This window comes from Psammomys obesus, unplaced genomic scaffold (genome assembly GCF_907164565.1).
Source record: "Psammomys obesus unplaced genomic scaffold, mPsaObe1.curated_primary_1811, whole genome shotgun sequence".
In the NCBI taxonomy this organism is placed as follows: Eukaryota; Metazoa; Chordata; class Mammalia; order Rodentia; family Muridae; genus Psammomys; species Psammomys obesus.
In genome coordinates, this window is record NW_026596101.1 from 21,347,528 (window position 1) to 21,369,700 (window position 22,173).

Consider the following 22,173-nt stretch of genomic DNA (forward strand, 5'->3'; position numbering starts at 1 on the left):
CCTTCCTTCCTTCCTTCCTTCCTTCCTTCCTTCCTTCCTTCCTTCCTCCTCTTTAACAGAAGGTTGAAAGGTTTGTTGTTGTTAGTTTACCTTTTGGTGTTTAAAAATAGCACTGACTTTTCATTTTTAAAAATACTATTTTGACAAGGAGAGCAACAGAACCAGAAAAATTGAACACAGGGGTCTTCCCAGAGACTCATACTCCAACCAAGTACCATGCATGGAGATAACCTAGAACCCCTGCACAGATGTAGCCCCTGGCAGTTTAGTGTCCAAGTAGGTTATATAGTAATGGGAAGAGGGACTGCCTCTGACATAATCTGATTGGCCTGCTCTTTGATTACCTCCCTCTGAGGGGGAACAGTCTTACCAGGCCACAGAAGATGACAATGCAGCCACTCCTGATGAGATCTGATAGACTAAGATCAGAAGGAAGGAAAAGAAGACCTCCCCTATCAGTGGACTTGGGGAGGGGCATGCATGAAGAAGGGGGAGGGAGGGTGGGAGGGAAGAAGGGAGGGGCTTATGGGGGGATATAAAGTGAATAAAGTGATTAATAAAAAATAAATAAAAAAATTATAAAAAATACTATTTTGACTGGGCAGTGGTAGCACATGCCTTTGAACCCAGCACTTGGGAGGCAGAAACAGGTGGATCTCTAGAGTTTGAGGACAGCTGAGTCTACACAGAGAAATCCTGTCTTGAAAAACAAAAAAAAAGGGGGGGGGAGAAAAAGAACATTTTTATGCGTGTATGATGTCACTTCCTTTTTTTAGGTTATTGTTTTATGTGTGTATGATGTGTGTTCTTAGTTGTGGTATATGTATGAAGGTCAGAGAACCTTTGGGAATCGGTTTTTCTCCTCCCTTTATGGGGTTCTGGCAGTCAACTTTGGAGGAATATGCTTTACCTACTGAGGGGCAGACATCTTGCCGCTTTACTCATCTTGCCAGCTCTTAATTTGGTTTTTTGAAACAGAGACTCACTGTGTAGCCCAGGCTGGTCTCCAGTTCAGATTCCTTCTATCTTTGCTGCTAGAATACTGATATTATATTCATGAGCCACTACACTTTGCTTCTGGCCTTTGAATTTCTAGCACATGTGCCTAACAACTATTAAGAGCTCAATATATATGGCAGAGTAAAAATATTGTTTGTTGATATGTATGTTACATATCTCCCTCCGTGACTGAAATGACATGGAAATAATGTTGGCCATGCTGGTGGCTTAGGCCTGTAATTCTACAAGTCTAAAGCAGGAGTGTAGCAAGTTTAGGGCCTACCTGGGCTACAGAGTAGTCCAGATCAGCCCAGGCAACTTAGCAAGAGCCTGTCTTACAACAAAAACTGTCTTTCAAAAAGGACTGAGGTGTACCATGTGCTAGAAGGTCATACATATCCTTAGTGCTGAGAAAAAAAAAAAAAAACTTTCAAATAATGAGGGTGGACCATTTAAAATCAACTTAAAGGAAGTGCCCTTGGATCCTGTTGCTTCTCTGTGGTACTCTATTTCCTGCTTCATTGCTTTACCAGTGTGTCTTGTGCTGTTTTTCTTATCTTGGGTTTTTTTTTGGTCTAAGGATTTGAGAAACAGTTTGTTTTTATAAACTTGTACCAAATATTAATCTTGTTACAAACTTGTACCTTTGTTGAACTGTGGGAAGAACAGTTTGCTGCTAACTTGCCTCAATTGACTTTTGTTTTTCTTAGATTCCTCCTGCTGAAGAGAGGAAATCTCATTCAAGGCCACAATGTCACTTCCCGATTATCCAAGTGGTGCCTACTTAAGCTAACACTGCCAGAATCCTGCTTGTTTGGGAGGAATTAAGCTGACTTGGCATGAGGTTCCTGCCTTCCTGGGGTTGAGAGAAGCACAATTATGGCTTCTCTTGATGACCCAGGGGAAGTGAGGGAAGGCTTCCTGTGCCCTTTGTGCCTGAAGGACCTTCAGTCTTTCTATCAACTTCAGTCACATTATGAGGAAGAACACTCAGAAGATCGTGATGTCAAAGGGCAAATTAAAAGTAAGAAGCGGGGGTCTTGCTCATTCCATTCTATTAAAGAGACCTTACTTAATGGAATAGATTTACAGACTTTCATATTCCTACTGGGTTTATGACACAAATAATAATGGTAGCAACCCGATGTGCTTGCTTTGTTGATTCTCTCTCTGTGTTTACTTATGTCTGTCTGTCTGTCTCTCTATCTATCTTGGAGACAGAGTCTCTCTCTATGTAGTCCTGGCTGTCCTAGAACTCAGTGTGTAGACCAGGCTGACCTCACAGAGATTTGCCTACTTCTGCCTCCTGCGTGCTGGCGTTAAAGGTGTGCACCACCAGGCCCAGTCCTTGTTTATAATATTTAATCTACATGGCAGCTATGCTACTGGGAGTTCCATTTTGCTGGCTAGGGTACCATATTCAGAGAGATTAGATAGTCTGTCTAAAGTCACCCAAATTGAGTAATTCTGGCTTTAAGCTAATAAACATAACCCCTGTGGTCCTCTGTCTCCTACTTGATTACTCAGATTATCTCACCTTGAGCCTGGAATGGTTTGAGCAAGAATGTTTATCCTTTGCTATAAAAGTGGAGGCCCAATATGCACTATTTGCCTGTCACTAATTTAAGCCTTCCTACCATCCCTTCTTCCTTGGCTAGACCCTGCCCTCTGCAGCCCAGGAAAAGGAAACAACCTTCAAAGTTAATTTTTTTTTAAGCTTCCAGTTGTAGAAAGAAGTCTTCAAAGGTTATTTTTGACTATACCTAATATAAGCTTTTGCTCTTCTGGAGTTAAGTCACATCTCTTCCTGAATAAGCTAATTTGCATCTTTCACTTGGCAGCATTTCTGGAGGCCAGAAGAGTCATAGAGTTTGGACACTAGATTTAATCTGTACTAGATGGCATGTCTAGTGGACTCTGTTTTCCAGACTCTTTGATTCACATCCACCTTGGACTTCCATACTCCATTTTCATTCATTAAAAAAAAAAAAAAAGAACTGGGCAGTAGTGGTGCATGCCTTTAATCCTAGTACTCAGGAGACAGACAGACAGATCTCTGAGTTTGAGGACAGGCTGGTTTACAGATCTCCAGGACAGCCAAGGCTATACAGAGAAAGTCTGTCTTGAAAAACCAAAACCAAACCAAACAAACAAAAACCTGGGAATATCAGCATAACATTAGTTACAATTTCATATAAAAACATGATGAAGCCAGCTGTTTTCATAATCTTCAGAGCTGTGATTATCCAACAAACTCCTGACTATAAACCACTAAGCAAAACCAGGAACTGCCAACGGCATACAGGAAAGGGTGGTGCTTTGTAATGTTTGCAGTTTCTTTCATGTGCATTGTCATGTTACTTGACTCTCCCAGGAAGCTTTCTGGAGGGTGCTTAGTGTCATATTATAGATAAGCGTGGCTCAGAGACATCCAGTAATGTTTCCAAAGTCACACAGCAATTGGCAGAAAGAGGGCTGGAACCCAGATCTTCTTCCATCTGGAAATCCAGTGCAGCTTTTTCTAAAGGGCATCACTGATGGTAAAAAATCTTCTATCCTGATCACAGCATACATTGCAGCTTCAAGGGGGTGGGGTGGGGGGAAGGGAAGAAAAAGCCCCAAACCAGATTATCTAAGCTTCCTGTGGACAACCAGAGGGTTTTCCAGAAGCTTCCATCTTGGCATTGCTGACCTCAGTTATACACCATACTATTCAGAGGCCGTTTAATCCATCTTGATGAAAGGTTAGAAGTGTTCCCAGACTTCCATGGTAATCTTTTACTTTTTAAATTTTATTATTTTTATTTTATGGATATGGGTGTTTTGCCTGTATGTATGTCTATGTACTGTTTGTATGTCTGATGTCCACGGAGGCCAGAAGAGAGCATTGGATACCTTAAAACTGGAGTTACAGATAGTGGTAAGTCTGGATGTGGATGTTTTGAGTTGAACCCAGCTCCTCTGATGGGCAGCAGCTACTCTCAACTACTGAGCCATTTCTCTAGCCCCTTACTGGAAGCTTTCTTAAAAAAGGGAAATATTAAGACTGTTTAAGGAATGTTAGAGATGTGAGTTTAGGAAATATACACAGCAGGAAAATGTTTCTTGGAAAGAAACTTATGAAGGTCTTCCAGGATGGGCCTTCTGCAGAGTAGGACATGGTTCATAAAGTGATTGTGAGGCTCTGGCATCCACACAAAAGGGAAAAGATCCTCTTGTTTCTATTTCTTCCTCAAAAGAACCAACATTCTTTAATGCTAGTAGTCATTTTCGGTAGTTAAGATGAAATTCTCTTTTTTTTGTTTCTGGCTTAAACTTTTTTATTACATTTATTTGGTGTATGTATTTATTTATGTGATATATATACTATGGCAGTGTGTGGAGATCAGAGGACAAATTGTGATGGTTGGATCTCTTCTTACACCATGTGCATCCTAGAGATTAGACTCAGGCTTGGCTGTAAGTATTACCTGCTGAGCATTATGGAAGGCCCTGTTTTTTGTTTGTTGCAGACGGTTTCTTATGGTATCTTAGGCTGGCCTCTAACGTAGTAGAGTGTGTTCTTGTACTGATCTATCTGCCTCCACTTACACATTCTTGGATTACAGGTATGTCTCACAATGCCTTACTTGGGTAGAATTCTTAGGTTACGTTTTTTTGTGCTTTCGTAGTCTTAGTTAGTGCTGGAGAGGCAGAGGTGAATATAGCTGCAGGTTAGAAGCTGCATAGGGAGAGCCTGTTTCAAAAAAGCAAAAGAGGAAGTAAGAGAAAGTAGGAAAGACTGACATAGAATTTTCTTTTGAAAAGCCCCTTTAAAAGCAATCCATCTCTCTATTTCATCTGTTGATCCTTCAAAATTTTATGGCACTATTTAATTTATTTTGAAATAAGGTCTCTCTGTGTAGCTCTGGCTAGCCTAGAACTTGCTATGTAGATCAGGATGGCCTTGAACCGACAGAGATCTACCTGCCTCTGCCTTCAGAGTGCTGGGACCAAAGGTGTGTACCACCATGCCCATAGGTATTTCTATTTGTAAACTAAGAAATGGAACATCAAAATATTATACACAGGTATCAGGTTTCAAAGCAAGTTTTAAAATTACATTCATCTATTTTGTGTTGGTCTGGGGCATGTGCCATGGTGCATATGTGTCAGAGGATAACTTACCGGAGTTAAGTTCTCTCTCCTATCATGTATGTCCTACGGATTGAACACAGGTCTTCATGTTTGGTGGCAAAGGCTTTTTACCTGCTGAGTGCATTGGCCTTTTGGAGGTAGTTTTAAACTGACAAGATCAATTCACCATTTCTAAAAAGTGGTCTGTGGGTCTGAACCCTGGCCCTGGTCCAGCTGTAGTTAAGCCCTTTTACAATAGGCAGAGGAGAAGGTGGTTGAAAATGGACTGTCACTTTTGTTTTGTTTTCAAAGATATATGGGTTGGTTAACTGAGCCCCTTTGTAAGGGTTACATGTAGTCTGCCAGGTAGCCCTTTATTGTCTAAAGTGGTTAAATGTCATGGACTACCTTTTTTGCTTGGCATAGTTCAGACTTGATTTCAGACTTCGGTGACAGAATTAGGTGGACCTCTGCTAGTTCAAGGCAAGTGTGGTCTATGTAGCAAGTTCCAGGAAAGTCAGGGGTACGTAGAGAGACCCTATCTCAAAACAAACAAAAATCCACCATCCTGGTTCCATCCTTGAGTTTGATTTTACTCTTTTTTGCTTAGATGGACTATTAAACTTGAGAATAAGCAGTATGATGATGGAAACATGAACAGCATTCTGCTGGTCCTGATGTATAATGTTGGTAATAAGGAACTGATGTGTTTCTTTTGAAATCCGAATATTCTTATGGATTTTAAACTAAGGATGATTATTTTTATATAATCTTGGACTCATTTGTGGTGTTTTATTTCTCCAAGATCTTGTCCAAAAGGCCAGGAAAGCAAAGAACAAGTTGTTGAAACGAGAAGGGGATGATCGAGTGGAACCAGGGACCCAAGGATATGAATCATTCAGCTATGGAGGGGTTGATCCCTACATGTGGGAACCCCAGGAGCTTGGTAAGAAAAGTCATTAATTTATTCAATGCTTATGTTTTAGGTATCCTGTTTTAGGTAATTTTTTTTCAATTTAAAAATTTTATTTTATAATCTCTCTCTCTCATACACACACACACTTTGATTCTTTTTCATCCGAATTAGTCAGGTTCTTTAAAGAAAAAGAATATGGACCTGATATTTCAAAAGTGGCTGTCTCAAGACTGAAAGATTGAGAATCTGGTAGTTTTTAGTCTCTGTAGTCACAATATGGTACTATACCCTGGAGGATTGCTGGAGAGCTGTTGGTGTTCAGTCTGTGCTGGAATTGTGAAGAATTTTGTTTTATTACCTGCTGTAGTAACAGGATATATGAACTTGCGGTTGAGACTGAGGGCAAGCAGACTAAGAGCAAAGTTTCCTTTTAGGTGGGCTGCCACCAGAAGGTGTGGCCCAGATTAGGACCAATCTTCTGGCAACCCTCACAGGCTGGGAATGGTGGTACAGGCCTTTAATCCCATCACTTGGGAGGCAGAGGCAGACAAATCTCTGAGGCTAGCTTGGTTTACAGAGTGAGTTCCAGAACAGCCAGAGAAACCCTGTTTCAAAAAAAGCCCCCCCCCCCAAAAAAAAAGGAAAGAAAAAAGAAAGAAAAGAAAATTCCTCACAAGCAGTGCCTGACACCTTGGATTGTAGTTGATTCAGATATTGTCAGGTTCATAAACAAGATTAGTCACCACATCCCCCTTCTGAAACCCATCTTCCTTCTACTGGACCCCTTCTTTTCTTCTTCCACACAAGTCACCCTTGTAATGCCAGGTTCAAGAGACCCTCAGAGACCACCAGGAGATGACTCGATGCAATAGCAAGAGAGCTTTATTATGAGAGTGATCTAACTCAGGACCCAAGTCTCACTGACACAGCAGTAGAGAAGTGGGACCCTGAGCTCTGAGTGAACAGGATTTTTAAAGGAAAGTCTGTGAGCAGGGGTTTCCATGGCAACAAGCAGGGGGGCACAAGCCTTGGCGTTACAGAATTGGGTGAAGTTTAGCAGGGCCAGGTGACCTTTTCTGAGGCATACAATCACAATGGCTAAGGCATATAATCACAATGGCTATTTTTCTAAACCATATCCAAAACACTGGGGAGAATTTTCCCATCTGATTCCCAACCAGTTCTCATTGATTATTGCCAGGGAGATTGTCTCTATTTTCTATGAAGCATTTATTCTGTATTATTTCCTGGAGGCTGTTGCTAGGAGAGTTAACTTTGTTCTCTGCCAAGTGTACATTCTGTGATATTTCCTGGTATCTGAATTCAGCTCCCAGTCAATATGCCTCTTTACTCAGGCTAACTATACCCAGGCTAACTTTAACTCTTCACCCTCCTACTTTGATTATTTTCAGTAATGTTTTAGGAGCTGACTGAGAAAGCATCAGTAAATCATCAGTAACCATACGCTTATATCCTAGTAGGGAGAGAAAACAGAAGGGAATGAGTTGAGATTTAAGGTGGGAACTGTGTTAAATGCTTTGTATGTGGGGTTTCCTTCAAGTGCCACTGTCTCCAGGAACCTGCTGATGATCAAAAGCTGCTAAACTGCAGCAGTACAGTGTAATTCTGGGATTTTCTCATGTCAGCCTAGCCACAAACCCAATTGACAGAACTCTCCCTTTTTAGGCTACCTGACAAGTGAGGGGCATGGGAAGCTTTTGTGATGTCCATAATTATGACATCGTCTGCATAGTTACTTTTTAAACTGGAATTGCTGGGAATAGAACTGAGGCCTTGGCAAGTGCTGGGCTACAGCTTTTTTCTATTTTTATTTTATTTATTTTTTTTCCTTTTTTTTTTTTTTTTTGAGACAGGGACTTACTGTATGTAGCCCTGGTAGTCATGGAACTCACTATTTAGAATAGGCTGGCTTAGAACTCAGAGATCTGCCTGCCTCTGCCTCCTGAGTGCTGGGATTAAAGTGTGCACCACTACACCCCGCTTCTACTCTACTTTCAAATTGATAAAATAGTGTAAAATTTCTTGTGATTATTCAATTTTGTGAACATACCAAACAACTCCCAGCCCCAGCAAAACCCAGAGCGTTGAATTAATGTGCTTAGAATGACTTTATTTATTTTCTAGATTGAGGCTGGAACTCACTATCTAGCCCTGACTGTCATCAAACTCCCTTTGTATAACAGGCTGGCCTTGAACTCACAGAGTGCTGCCTGCCTCTGCCTCTCAAAGCTGGAATTAATGGCGTGCACCATTATGCCTGGCAGGATTACTTGGCTTTAAATACTGAATTTTATGTATAGGAATTACATATCAGTAAAGCTGCTAACAAAAATATGTCACATATGCTGAACTAAACTGTCTCATCTTACATATTCTTTAGCTGTGGGAGGATAACAATCACTAATTTTGTTTGCTGGGATTGAATTTCAGTCAGAAGCTTGGTAAGAAAATTCATTTATCCATTTATTCAGTGCTTATTGAGAATCTATGTGCCTCAGCCATGCTGAGTCTGCTCTGACACAAGGCTACATACTTTCTGTCCATAAAGTGGATAAGAAATGCTTCTTTCACAGTGGTTTACTTTACTTCCATATTCCAAATCTTTGTGAGATAGGCCATTCTGACTACCATTACTCCTACACACACATGGCTTGCCCATACATGGGCATTCACAAGTACACTTAAATACAAACAATAAAAAACAAATCTTTAAAAAATATATGAGAAAACTAAGGCCCTAAGAAAGGAAGCGGTACTTACCAGGGTCATTGATTACATCTTTATTAATATCACAGGGGAAGGTGGCAGTAAGTTCTAGAACTGTGTTGTCCAGCTCAGTAGCCACTAGCCATATGTGGCTATTGAAATTTTATTAATGAATCAAACAGTTTAAGGATTGCTTCCTCTACCACACTTCAGCTGTATCCCTCTGGCTGCCCTGTGGGTGTGGACATTTTTATCACTGCAGGAGAAAATGGCTTTATAAATAATGTTATTGTTCCATGACTTTCCAGGGACCTGTAAAAGAAATATCCGCTAACTTCAAATAAGTAGGGTACAGACAAAGCATAGAAAAGTTCCCACCAGCCCAGTGTGATGAGATAAATGAATTTATTGGGGGTCATTTACAGGCACATTTGTGACTTACAGCTGCACCACCAAAAAGCCCCAACCCCCTGCCCACCCAGCTACTGTTTTATTTTTAATTTTTAAATTGTGGGTGTCTTTGTATGTGTACACATGTGTATATATGGTTGCTGTGGGGTCCAGAAGAGGGTATCAGAATACCGATAGCTGGAGTAATAGGTGTTAGTGAGCTGTCTGGCATGGGTGCTGAACTTGGGTCCTACAAGAGCACTGGGTGCTCTAAACTGCTGAACCCTCTTGTCTAGCCCCAAGCTCCTGTTTTGTATGTCTTGTAGTCTATACAGAGTTAATGTAAAGCTGGATTCAGAGCATTGTCTGTGTTGAAGCAGTAGTGGTGGCTGTAGGCTCAGACCACAGAAGGCACAGATAAAACTAGACTGATGGGGTACCATGTTTATGTGTACCGTGTCCTTGCTCTGATCAGGGATTCTGCTGGTCTCAGCAAGTAATGTCTAGCTATAGGAAGGATGGCCTGTTTTGCTGCAGTCAGGAACACAGTGGCTTACTGCAAAATGCAGTTACTCTGGCCAGGAGTCAGAGGTCTACTTCCATCATAGACATATATCAGCAATTAAGAATTACATATGAAAGCTGATTAGAAGCATAAAGGAGAAATTTCAGACAAGTGAATTTTAATACTTAGTGATAGCTTATTTCCTAATTGCTAGAGTGATTTTCTGATTAATCTGCCTGCTTCAACAATGGAAGGAAATATAAATTGTGAAAGGTCAAATGAATGGAAATTTTAGAAGTTATTATTTACAATTATTCCCTAAGACTTCTAGGCTAGAATTTAGATACCAGTATATGATTAGGAAAGAAAGGCATGGATGAGTAAGTGTAGTATGGAGATGTACTATAGAGGCTCCAAACAAGTACAGATAGTTATGGTATAGCATGGTAACCATAAGTAAAAATGTACTGTACTCCTTAAATTGCCAGGTGAGTAAGATTTAAAGTGTCCTCACTACAAAAAAAATGAGTGAGTTAATGTATGTGTTAATTACCTTCATTTAACCATTACATATCTTTGTATCTCTAGTTTGTATCTAGACTTTGTATCTCTAGTTCTAAGACTAAAATTGTACGTGTGTGTGTGTGTATTTTCCTTTCTTTCTTTCTTTCTTTCTTTCTTTCTTTCTTTCTTTCTTTCTTTCTTTTCTTTTTTTTTTTTTTTTTTTCTTTTTTTTTTTTTTTTTTTTTTTTTTTTTTTTTTTTTTTTTTTTTTGTCAGGGTTCCCTGTGAAGCCATGGCTGTCCTGGAACTTGTATTCCATAGACCAGGCTGGGTTAGAATTCAGAGATCCATTTGCCTCTACCTCTGGAGTGCTGGGATTAAAGGCAAGAGCCACCACCACTTGGCCATTTTTTGTTTGTTTGTTTGTTTGTTTATTTGTTATTTAATCAATTTACAGCCTGATCATAGCCCCCTCCCTTCTCTCTTTCTAGCCCCACCCTCCTACTCCCCCTGCCCCTTCTCCTCAGAGAAGGGACCCCCACCCCCCATGGGTACCAACCCACACTGGTACATCAACTCGCAACAGGACTAAGCACATCCTCTCCCACTGAGGCCAGACAAGGGAACCCAGCTATGGGAAGGGGATCCACAGGCAGACAATAGAGTCAGAGACAATGCACACTCCAATTGTTAGGGGACCCACAAGAAGAATAAGCTGCACGTCTGCTACATATGAGTATTGGTGGGCCATAATTTTTATTTGCCAATTAGCTTTTTAAAATGGTGTATTGTGCCAAGTTGGGCGTAGTAGCACATGCCTGTAATCCTAGCACTACAGGAGGCAGAGCAGGTCTCTGTGAGTTCAAGACCAGCCTGGTCTACAGAGTGAGTCCAGGACAGCAAGCCAGGGCTACACAGAGAAACCCTGTCTCAAAAACAAACAAACAAACAAAAAAGAATGTCCATGTCAAATACTACCCATGGTCAGTATGTGAATGAAGAGGTGGTCACTGGGAAGAGCACTAAGTGGTGACAGGGAGAGGGCAGCTTTGGGAGCAGCCAGACTAAGCAGATGTTTCAGGTACACTGATCTCAGTTACTACCTGGTTCCGTTTGTATTGGGAACATTTCTGCTGGGTCTTAGATGCTACTGAGGAAAGAAGCCATTTAACTGTACTAAGGGCATGGAGTACCACTTACTGCCCCTCTCCATTTTGAGAAGAGATTATTGTTGTTATTATTATTATTTTAGTTCTTCGAGACAGGATTTCTCTGTGTAGCCCTTGGCTCTCCTGTAACTCACTATTTCAACCAGGCTGATCTTGAACTCAAAGATATACCTGCCTCTGCCTCCTAAGTGCTAGTATTAAAGGCATGAATCGACACCCCCTCCACCCCACCCCCAGCTTTTGAAAAGGGATTATTTTTATTTTAATAAAAAGCTACATTGTGCTAATTACAAAGTGGTCAAGTACCTTGTCTAAGGTGACTCTGTAGCAGAATTGAAATTTGAGCTCAGGCTAACTCTAATAAGAATTCATCTGCTATGCTTTGATGCCTCTCATGTTATACTTTGTGTCTGGAAGGGCCAGAGTTAACATTGTAATGGAATTCCTTCCATCTACTTTATGGTTATTACCATTTTGGTAAAGCTCTAAAATCCTGAATTTTTTTAAACTTGCTTTTACAATTCATTGAGGATCTAGAGAGACTTCATCAGAATCACTAACAGTCATTTATCTTCTCTTCCCCCTTAGGTGCTGTGAGAAGCCATCTTTCTGACTTCAAAAAACATCGTGCTGCAAGAATTGATCACTATGTTGTTGAAGTCAATAAATTGATAATCAGGTTGGAGAAGGTAAATTTTGTAGTTTTACTTCGCAAGTACAAATTTTGTAGAAGTCTCAATTTCTGTAGCTTGTGTTATGTGAGTGATGCATATCTGATTCTGAGAGAGCTGCAGAGGAAGTGGAAGACAGGCTTGGCCTGGGCTGTCCTTCCTGACGTGAATATCTCACACTGATAGATTAGCTGTGTGCCCAGCTCCCTTTTCCTCTTATCACTTCCATTAGCTGCTTTAAAACTTCTAGGATTGTCTATGGTAGTCACTCTGTGAGACACAATGTGTAATGTCATTGGATAGCAAACAAAAGCAGTGCCCAGCTCTGTAAGTATTCAGTCAGGTTAGGGCTAGTACGTGTTGTGGGGGCATCTTGGGTAGCCTTTCTTGTCTTATAGTGCTAGAGTATACTTGGAGCACTACCATGATTGAGTTGGACTCTGACCCTAGATACATGTGCTATGAATCTGGATTGTGTTGTGGCATGTGGTAGCACTTGTAGGTATAGTCCCCTCTTGCACTTTTGTGGTGCCCTACCCAGCACTCCAGCACCAACTAAACCCAGACCAGGAGCATTCTTTAGGTGGATTTTGTAGACAGAACTCTGTGGCAAGTCTTATTTTCCAGGAAGATTGGAGAGTCAGAGGTTCACTGTTGCTTTCAGTAGCTCCCCTCCCCTCCCCTATTCATCTGTATAATATGCTGAAACTGGTAAATGACAAGAGATTGGAAGTAGTCTGTAGATATGGAGGTTCCTTTTGGATATGAAACTAATATGCCTCTTGTGAAATTGTTTGGATAACAAGGTGGGGTGATGAGTGAGCCTTGAGAAATGCAAACATGCATTGCCTGCTGAGTAACAAAAGCTTGGAGAGTGTTCCTCCACTGGTTAACCCCATTTGGCATTGTGTTCTCCTGTTTAGCTCACTGCATTTGACAGAACAAACACTGAGACTTCGAAGATTAGAGGTGAGTCCAGACCTTTGCTCATCTCATTGCATTTTTACTTTCTTCCTGAGAACAACTTCAGAATGCTGAACTGCTTTTTTTCTTTTGTTCTTCCAAAGCAATAGAAAAGTCCGTGGTGCCTTGGGTCAATGACCAGGATGTTCCATTTTGTCCAGACTGTGGGAATAAGTTCAGCATTCGGAACCGCCGTCACCACTGCCGTCTCTGTGGGTCTATCATGTGCAAGAAATGTATGGAGCTCATTGGCCTGCCCTTGGCAAGTAGGTGATGTGGCTGTGGGCTCTGGCTCTGATCTTTTTTGGGGGCTAGTGAGTATGCCTAGGCCTTTGGGAATACTTACTTAATGGCCTACAGAATCTTCCTTTGCCTACTTGTTTGAGTTCATGAAGCCCACTACAGCCTAAACACTATGCTAGGGCCCAGGGATATACTGGCCTGAAACAGGCTGGTGAGCTTTTTTTATTTTTATTTTTTCAGAAAAGGGTGTTGAATTCCCTAGAACTAGAGTTACAGATGGTTATAATCTACTATATGTGTTCTGGGAACTGAACATGTGTCCTCTGCAAGAGCAGTAAGTGCTCTTAACTGATAATCTCTCTCTCTCTAGTCCCAAGATTTTTTTTTTTTCAAGACAGGGTTTCTCTGTGTAGCCCTGACTGTCCTGAGACCTGCTCTGTAAACCAGGCTAGCCTCAAACTCAGATTTGCCTATCTCTGCCTCCCAAGTACTGGGATTAAAGGTGTGTACCAGGACTGCCTGGCCCTGAGCTTTTTTTTTTTAAAATGGCTTCTCTGTGTACCCTTGGCTGTGCTGGACTCACTTTGTAGACCAGGCTGGCCTTGAACTCAGAGATCCACCTGCCTCTGCTGGGATTAAAGGCATGCACCACCACTGCCCAGCTCATAAGATTTCTAATAAAAGATCAGATAGTAACTATTTTAGGCTTTGTGAGGCATACATGGTCTCTTCCCTCTTAGTTTTTTTTGTTGTTGTTGTTTTGTTTTGTTTTGTTTTTTGTTTTTTTTTTGTTTTTTTTTTTAAAGAGCAACTTCTTAAAAACCATCTGGGTGGGTACATACTTGTGAGGCAGAATTGGAGGGTCCCAACATGGTTAATATTAGCCTGGGCTACATACTGAAGCTTGGTCTCAAAGGAAAATCAACAAGAAAATGTAAAACCAAACAAGCCAGGGGTAGTAGCTCTTGCCTCAGCACATGGGAGGCTGAGGCTGGAGAACTATCATAAGTTTGCTCCTGGAGTACAGAGTGAGATGATCCTGTCTCAAAACAAAGTGAAAAAGACTAAGAAACATACTCAGTTTACGAGCTATAGAAAAACAAAGAGTGGAAGCTAGATTAGATTGGTTTACAAGTAGTTATATGAACAGTTCTGGTCTGTAAGGCATTGCCTGTTTTCTCAAGGAGCTCAGTATCTAAGAGGGGAGAGAGACTCACACAATAGCTTCATAAAGGAGAGGCTGAGCGGCTCTTTATCAGCTTTGCCTAGAAGTGCAAGTGAGGTTTTGGGAAGAGGATTTAAAAATGAGCAGTGGGCCTGTCCCTCTCCTTATAAAAATTTCAAACATCTCTGTCATACAGAAACATAAGAAAGCATGCATGCGTGTGTGGGGGCTTATAAGTGATGTCAAAGAAGTACCATAAGGGATTATAAGGGAGGTGGGGAAGAATGGCATTCTAGGCAGTAAAGAATATCTTGGAATCCTGACACTCAGTTCCCAGGGTAAGGAGGGAGACACACTATGGGAAGTGTTCAGGGCACTCAGTATGGGAAGTGGGCAGGGTGTGGGTGAGACCTAGAAGAACAAGGCTTTAAAGTGCAGGTGGACTAGATGTTCCAGTACTTTGTAGATCAGCTGCTTAGATATTGCTGAAGGAAGGTTGGAGTGCAGCTCAGTTCAAGAGCACACCTGCCTAGCATGGTCAAGGTTCTGAGTTCCATCCCAGGAACAGATTAGTAACACCGAAGAGTTCTATTATTTGTACACACTTGACTTTGAGGCCTACGGACAACATAGAGGGCAAAGTCACCTTTTCTCTATCTTGTTCTTTTGCCTGCTTACTTTACCTTGATACTTTCCTTTCTCCCTGAGACCTACCTACTTTCAGGACACTGTTCACCTTTCTGCTCTTGGGCAGATGCTATCAGGTGTCCTTTATGGCTGTGTTAGGGCCATGAGTGTAAGACACAATTTCTACCTAACAGTTGCAGATTCTAGGCCAGCCTTGTACATATAGGTGTTGGACATGGTTAAAAAAAAAAAAAAAAAAAAAGGAATGTGCTCTAAATGGGCAATGGGAAATGATATGAAAAAATGATCTTTGCTTGTGGGAACCTGGGAAGGCTTCCTATAGGTTATACATCAGAGCTGAGCATGGAAAGGGTGAGAGCCATATGTTAGGGACTGGTAGGAGAGCTGCAAAGGAAAGTCTCTGGAGAACATGGGTTGTGTGGAGACTTGGGGCAAATGGAGGAAGTGGGTGTGGGATGGCCAGGTTAGGATTAGGCTTCTAAGCCCCAATGACAGGTCACCACAGGCTGTTTGGACCTGGTCTATTTGGCAACAGCATTCTTTTCCCACCAGAGTCTGACCCTGACGGTAGAGGAGTAGGTTCTTCTTGTCCAGAAGTGAAGCTCTTCTTGTTTCCCAAGTCACATCTGTGGCCTGAGTGCTGCAGTCACAGGTGCTGGGATAGGTGGTTGCTGAAGGGTCACTGCTGCCTGTCTGTTTTGATTTGTAGATAAGCTCACCAGTGCCAGCAAGGACTCCCTGAGCACCCACACCAGCCCCAGCCAGTCACCTAACAGTGTCCACGGCTCCCGTCGGGGCAGCGTCAGTAGCATGAGCAGTGTCAGCTCAGTCCTGGACGAGAAGGATGATGACCGCATCCGCTGCTGCACACACTGCAAGGGCACTCTGCTCAAGAGAGAGCAGCAGATGGACGAGAAGGAGCACACACCTGACATCGTGAGGCTCTACGAGGTGAAGCATGCCAGGCAGATTTGGCTGTTTGCTTTATACCCGCCTGCAGATTCGAGACAGTGCTCTGGGAAGTTGTTCCCTCGAATCACTTTTAGTTCCTGCCCAAGGGCCATGATATGATTTCCCATTTAAGGTCTTGGGTGAGTCACAGAGTGATCATGCGTGTGTGATAACAAACTTGTTTTCCTACCTTCCCTTAACCACTTGAAAGGAAGGAGGCCCAAGACAAGTGGGAAAGCCAGTTGTCCTGGCATTGCCCACATTCTGCAGAGAAGACAGAAGCTAAAGGTGTAGTAAACCATGGACTAGAAGGGTCCTGAGACATTCACTTGGGAGTTTCATGTTTATCAGTTTGAGCTTGTTATATATATTCAGGGCTTATATGATTTTGCTTATGAGCTGAGAGTCTCTTCTGAGTCTCAAGTGCCATAGTCTTCATTGCCTCCAGTGATCCCAGAGCACGTAAGTAGAGGCACATTGAGACTAAGAGAGTGGGATGTGACTCTGTGGCAGACCTCCTCCTGTAGGTTTCATTTCCAGCACACATCTAAGATCAGTTGGTATGTAAGAGGAAATAGAATATGCAAAGAACATCTGGGCTGAGTATAGTGGTATCTTCTTCCAGTACTTGGGAGGCAGAGGCAGAGGCAGTTGGCTCTCTGAGTTTGATGACAGTCTGGTTTATATAACAAGCTCCAGGCCAGTCAAGGCTACATAGTAAGACCCTATTTAAAACAATATATATATATATACGCACACACACACACAAAAGAGGGAACAAACCATCTGGCAATGAGGCTAGGCCAGCCTCCTAATGACAAGGTGAGACCTGTGGGCTGAGGAGAACTAGTCCAGGAGACAAGTGGGGAAGTGAAGGACAGTGGGAGTGGGGGATCACCCTGGGCAGAGCAAGCTACTTGAGCAAAACCCTGAGCCAAGGAAGAATACATTTTCTCAGTGAGCACTGAATGGGCAGTAAACATCTCTGCAGGTCATGATAGCGGCTTCTGTTCCACTGCCAGAGGTGGTGTTAAACTAGTACCGTGCCGCAGCCATAGCTGTTCACCATCCTATGTGGAGTTCATGACCTCTTGTCTCTTTTTTTTTTTTTTTTTTTTTTTTGTTACTAGCCATTATGTGTATTTCCTACTATTTTGAGGAGGAGAGCCCTGGGAGTGCCACATGCTGGTAGCTTGCTGATGGCTGGCATCACCTGACAGAGAGCACAGTGACTGATTCTTCTTCCCTCTCTAGACACATTGTGCTCTGAAAGGCTGCCTCTCAAAAGCATCTGGTCAAAAGGTTCACCCAGTGTTCTTTCCTTCCTGCAAGATTTTCTGCTTTGAAAATAGGTCTATTAGTAAAGAAACTAATAACAATAAGGGAGTAAAAAGCAAACCAAAACAAAACCAAAACCCCAGTGTTTTAAAAAGGGGCCTTTTATATGTTTCTGGTGTAACTTGGCTTATACATCAGTTTCTGTCTTCAGTGCTCACCTCTTCTCTTTTGTTCTTAGAAACTGCGACTTTGCATGGAGAAAGTTGACCAGAAAGCTCCTGAATATATCAGGATGGCAGCATCATTAAAGTAAGCCACTCGTCTCTGTTTTTCTGAATTAGTGATGACTATGATCTGGCTGGTAAGGCCGATTCTTCACTAGCTGAAAACAGAGATAGAAATCTTTTACTTGTTTTTTTTTGTTTTTTGTTTTTTTGTTTTGGTTTGTTTGTTTGTTTGTTTGTTTGGGTTTTGGTTTTTGGTTCTCTTTAGTACTAAGAGTGGAACCTATCTTTGTACATGCTTAGCACATGTTCTACCACTGAATACACTCCTGCCAAGAAAATAGAATCTTAACCCTGACTTTTCATGTTTGCACATCTGTGGACACATGTTATTGCTGCATGACTTTTGTAAATGCACATAACCATGTTCAGGTGTCAGGGCCATTCTGATGAAGTAGATTTGGCAAGGGCCTCACACCAGAAGTGCTACTACTCAGTACAGTACTTGGAAACAAGTGAGGAAGGGCAGCCCAGCTTGCCACAGTGCCTCTTAACAGTGTGTTGTAAGTCAGGATTACAACAGGCATTTCCATTTGAGCACAGATGGGTACACAGCAGCACTGGGCAAATGTAGCTTATCTTGGGTTTCTTTTCTAAAATTCAGATGTGGTTCACATACTTTTTAGTGTGCAGTTCAGTGATGTTTATGATTGTGTAGTCACAAGGTTGTTCAGTTGTCACTACCATTTTAATTCCGAACATTTTTATCACTCTGGAAAGTAACCTCAGACCTATAAAACTTGCCCTCTTCCTAGCAATCAGTGATCTATCTGTCTGGACTTGTCACTTATATGTGACATTTCATATAAATGGAATTATATGATCTTTTGTATCTGGATGCTTGCGTGTATATTTAGTGTTTTAAATTGTCACCCATGTTGTATGTAGCATGTACTATGTTATTGTCCTGTATTAAGATATTGTCGATTTATTTATGAAGTTTGTTTATTCATTTTAAATTGATGTTTATTTGGGTTCCACATACTTTTAACTGTTGTGGAAAACATACTTTCTTTTTCTTTTTCTTTTTGAGATAAGTTCTTGTGTAGTCCAGGCTGGTCTTGAACTCACTTTGTAGATGAAGCTGGCTTTGAACGTCTGATCTTCCTATCTTTACCTCCAAGTACTGGGACTACAGGCATATAGTGCACTTTTCATAATTGTGTTTGTGTGTGTGCATATATGTGTGTGTATGTAGGAGTATAACTTATTTGGGTTTTAGAGTAACTCTGCATTTAACTTTTGGAGGGACTGCAATATTATATTCCAAAGAATTTATTTATTGAATGTGTGTGGTGTATGTGTATAAGAGTGCAGGCTCATTCATCCATGGCTGGTGCTGCCTCTCTGCATTCTGTGATTTTTCCCTGCCCAGTGGGGACAGCCAATCCTGAGCACATTTTTAAACGGTTAACTTCCAGTGCTCATCCAGAGACTAGCTTTCCTGAGTTTTATGTTATTTTATTCACTGAGCAGATGCTTCATGAGCACTAGTTCTGTGCCACACACTGTTCTCCTGGTTTGTGACCGAGACATTAAACAGGACCGTCATCAAGGGAGCAAGTGTTGAGCAGGCCAACTCCAGCCATGGCAGTACTCTGAGAGAGTAAAGTGATGTGATGGAGACTGTGAAAGGGATTCAGGCCTCAGATAACTTTTTGATTTTCTATAAGACACTAGGACAGAGCCTTTATCCTAACTACTTATGAGGCTGGAGCCGAGGAGTTCAGCATAGCAAGCAAGATTCTACTTAAAAAGAAAAACAAAATCCAAACCAGACTAAGCCTGCTTTGTTCTGTTCTTATTCTCTCCCTCTTTTTTTCTTCAAGACAGGGTTTCTCTGTGTAATCCTGGCTGTCCTAGAATTTGCTCTGTAGACCAGGCTAGCCTTGAATCAGATTGGCTTGCCTCTGTCTTCTGAGCTCTGGGATTAAAGGTCTGCACCACCGCCGCCTGGCTAACAAAGCCTGTTTTTTTTTACTTCCAGTCTCCTGTCTTTTGGAAATTTTGTGGTGAAAGGTGATGGAGCCACTGTATTGAATCCTTTTATGATAGAACACTGCAGTATTTTTTCCAGCCAGAACTGTTTTATACATGGTAAATTACTAAATTTAAATTGCAGCTGCCTCCATAAAGAGTTGAGTGTAGCTTGTGGGTGGTGAGAACAGCTTCTAGCTGTTCTCATGGTCCAGAAGTTCATCACCAAGAATATGGAAAAGAAAATTCATAATTATGGCACTTGAGATTCATTACTCTGGCAAGCTTGGCTGACAGGCTTGCAAATGAATGATTATAGTGCCACAAGATGCTGCTGCTGCTGCCCTCTGGCCTTCTCTGGTATCTCCTCTTCACCCTGGGCAGTTAGTCCCATTCTGTTGGACTTGGAGTCTGGGTGCTTTTCTCCTGCTTAGAGCAATAGTTTGTGAGAGGGAGAGTGTGGGGCAGTTGTGTGTGTAAGAGGCAGCATGTGGGGCAATTATGTGTGTGAGTGTGTGCGTGTGTGAGAGAGAGGCAGTGTGGGCAGCTGTGTAAGAGGCAATGTGGGGCACTTGTATGTGTGAGAGGTGGAGTGTGGGGCAGTTGTGTGTCTGAAAGAGGCAAAGTGAGGGGCAGTTGTGTGTGTGTGTGTGTGTGTGTGTTTGTGTGTGTGTGTGTGACAGGAAGTGTGGGGCAGTTGTGTGTGTGAGGCAGAGTGTGGGCCAGTTGTTGAGGGGTAGCTGTGTGTGTGTGAGAGGCAGTGTGGGCCAGTTGTGTGTGTGTATGTGTGTGTGTGTGTGTGTGTGTGTGTGTGTGTGTGTGTGTGAAGAGGGAGGGGCAATGGGGTCAGTTGACACAGCTCAGGGGATTCCTGTCCACTGCGTAATTATTGTTCTGTCCACTGTAGCTGAGTGTGAAAAGCCAAGTTAAGTCTGCTTCTTACAGTTTACTTACCAAGTCACTTTATATATTCTATAGAGGTTGCTCAGAAAATGTGAGTCAGAATGAATGCAGCTTCATGTGTTCTGTTGATGAGGTGGTCCTTTGGGGCTGGAGAGATAGCTCAGCAGTTAGAAACGTGTACTGCTTTTCCTGAGCACTAGAGTCAGGCTGTCATCACCTATGTCATGTAGCTGTAACTCCAGCTCCAGGAGGTCTGACTTCTGGCTTCCACAGGCATATATACCCACACCCATATACATACCCAAAAATAGTAAAATAAATCTCAGAAAATAAAAGGTGGTCCTCAGAGATCTGGGCAGTGGTCTGCCCTGATGTGTCTGCATAGCAAAATGGTTTCTGCTTGATTACTGCATCCCAAGGAATTACTGCATTGTCTGAATAAGTCTAAAATGCCTTAGAATTAACAACCTGTCTCTGAGACCTTAAACACCATGAAACTTTGGCCAAACATTTATGATTTCTCCTTAGTGCTGGGGAGACAACCTACAGTCTGGAGCATGCCAATGACCTTCGAGTGGAAGTGCAGAAAGTGTATGAGCTAATAGATGCTTTAAGGTAAAGTTTGCTAGTTCATGTTTTGCTGCTGGCTAATGGGAAGGAAATGATGCTTTGATGAAACAGTGAGTAGTGGGGAGTAGATTTGGGCTTATCTACATTTTCTGTGATGGTGACAACATTGGAGGAGGGATGTAGATAGCTTTGTTATCTACTATAAATAACTTTTGGTTAAGGATTTGGAGTGCTTAGGGGTTGGGTGTTGATGAGTGATAGAATACTTTCCTAGCATGTACAAGGGTTCTGTCCCTAGGAAACAAGGGACCAAAGAAAAAGATTTCTGATGGTCATTAGTAATAAAGAAATAGGAGCTAGCTACTGTTTCCTGAAATACCCATGTACCTGTCCTTATGGAACAGGTCAGAATTAGCACCTCCATTTCATAGAAGAGCAACGTTGATATTCCCATGTTCTTTGCATGGCTGAACTCTCGAATGTTTAAGACAGTGACAGAAAGGCATGTAAGTATGGGTTTTTAGCTGCCACACCCTGTGCTGACCTGTGAAGCCAGGCTTTACTCTGTGGCCACTTTTGTGGCCAAGCATTTACCTGTGCTGTGTTAGAGTAGCCAGAGAGGCTTGCTATGAGGGACACTTCAGTTTTTCTGTGTTGTTCCCTGTCCTCATGGTATGAAAGCCTGGCAGTTCCAGAGACTTCACTCTTGTTTCCAAGGCTGGCAGCACTCATGACACTGATGCCTTTGTTGTATTTGTTCCAATATAGTAAGAAGATTTTAACCTTGGGCTTGAACCAAGACTCTTCACCACATCCAAACACTTTGAGGCTACAGAGAATGATCAGATACTCAGCTACACTATTTGTGCAGGTAAAGCCATTCTGGGGTGACATAAGTGTGTGGCTTGCTCCTTTTCTGTTGATACATTTTTTTTTTCTCTTAAAATTATGAATGCCATATTTGGAGAAAAGGCTAAAAACTACGTAAAAGTAAGGATACTTTTTGAAAAAGTATTAAACATTTTGATAGTTTCATACAAGCATATAATTTTTGTGATCATATTCACCCATTACCCACTCTCATCCCCCTCCATTCCTGCTGACTGCTTTTTCCCCCGCTAGTTTCTTCCTGCTTCATGCCTGTTAGAGTGTGTGTGTGTGTGTGTGTGTGTGTGTGTGTGTGTGTGTGTGTGTG

General features: G+C 42.0%; 1 protein-coding gene across 1 annotated transcript in view; it reads left to right on the forward strand.

Moving 5' to 3' along the window:
- Positions 1-22,173, forward strand: part of Rbsn (rabenosyn, RAB effector) — a 31,484-nt gene that overhangs the window by 3,100 nt on the left and 6,211 nt on the right. Inside the window, exons 2-10 of the mRNA XM_055628542.1 lie at positions 1,710-2,023; positions 5,921-6,061; positions 11,914-12,014; positions 12,920-12,965; positions 13,064-13,225; positions 15,725-15,966; positions 17,483-17,553; positions 20,937-21,023; positions 21,747-21,849. Of these exons, the coding sequence (XP_055484517.1) occupies positions 1,879-2,023; positions 5,921-6,061; positions 11,914-12,014; positions 12,920-12,965; positions 13,064-13,225; positions 15,725-15,966; positions 17,483-17,553; positions 20,937-21,023; positions 21,747-21,849 (1,098 nt within the window). The 5' untranslated portion in view covers positions 1,710-1,878. The remainder of the gene's footprint in view (positions 1-1,709; positions 2,024-5,920; positions 6,062-11,913; positions 12,015-12,919; positions 12,966-13,063; positions 13,226-15,724; positions 15,967-17,482; positions 17,554-20,936; positions 21,024-21,746; positions 21,850-22,173) is intronic.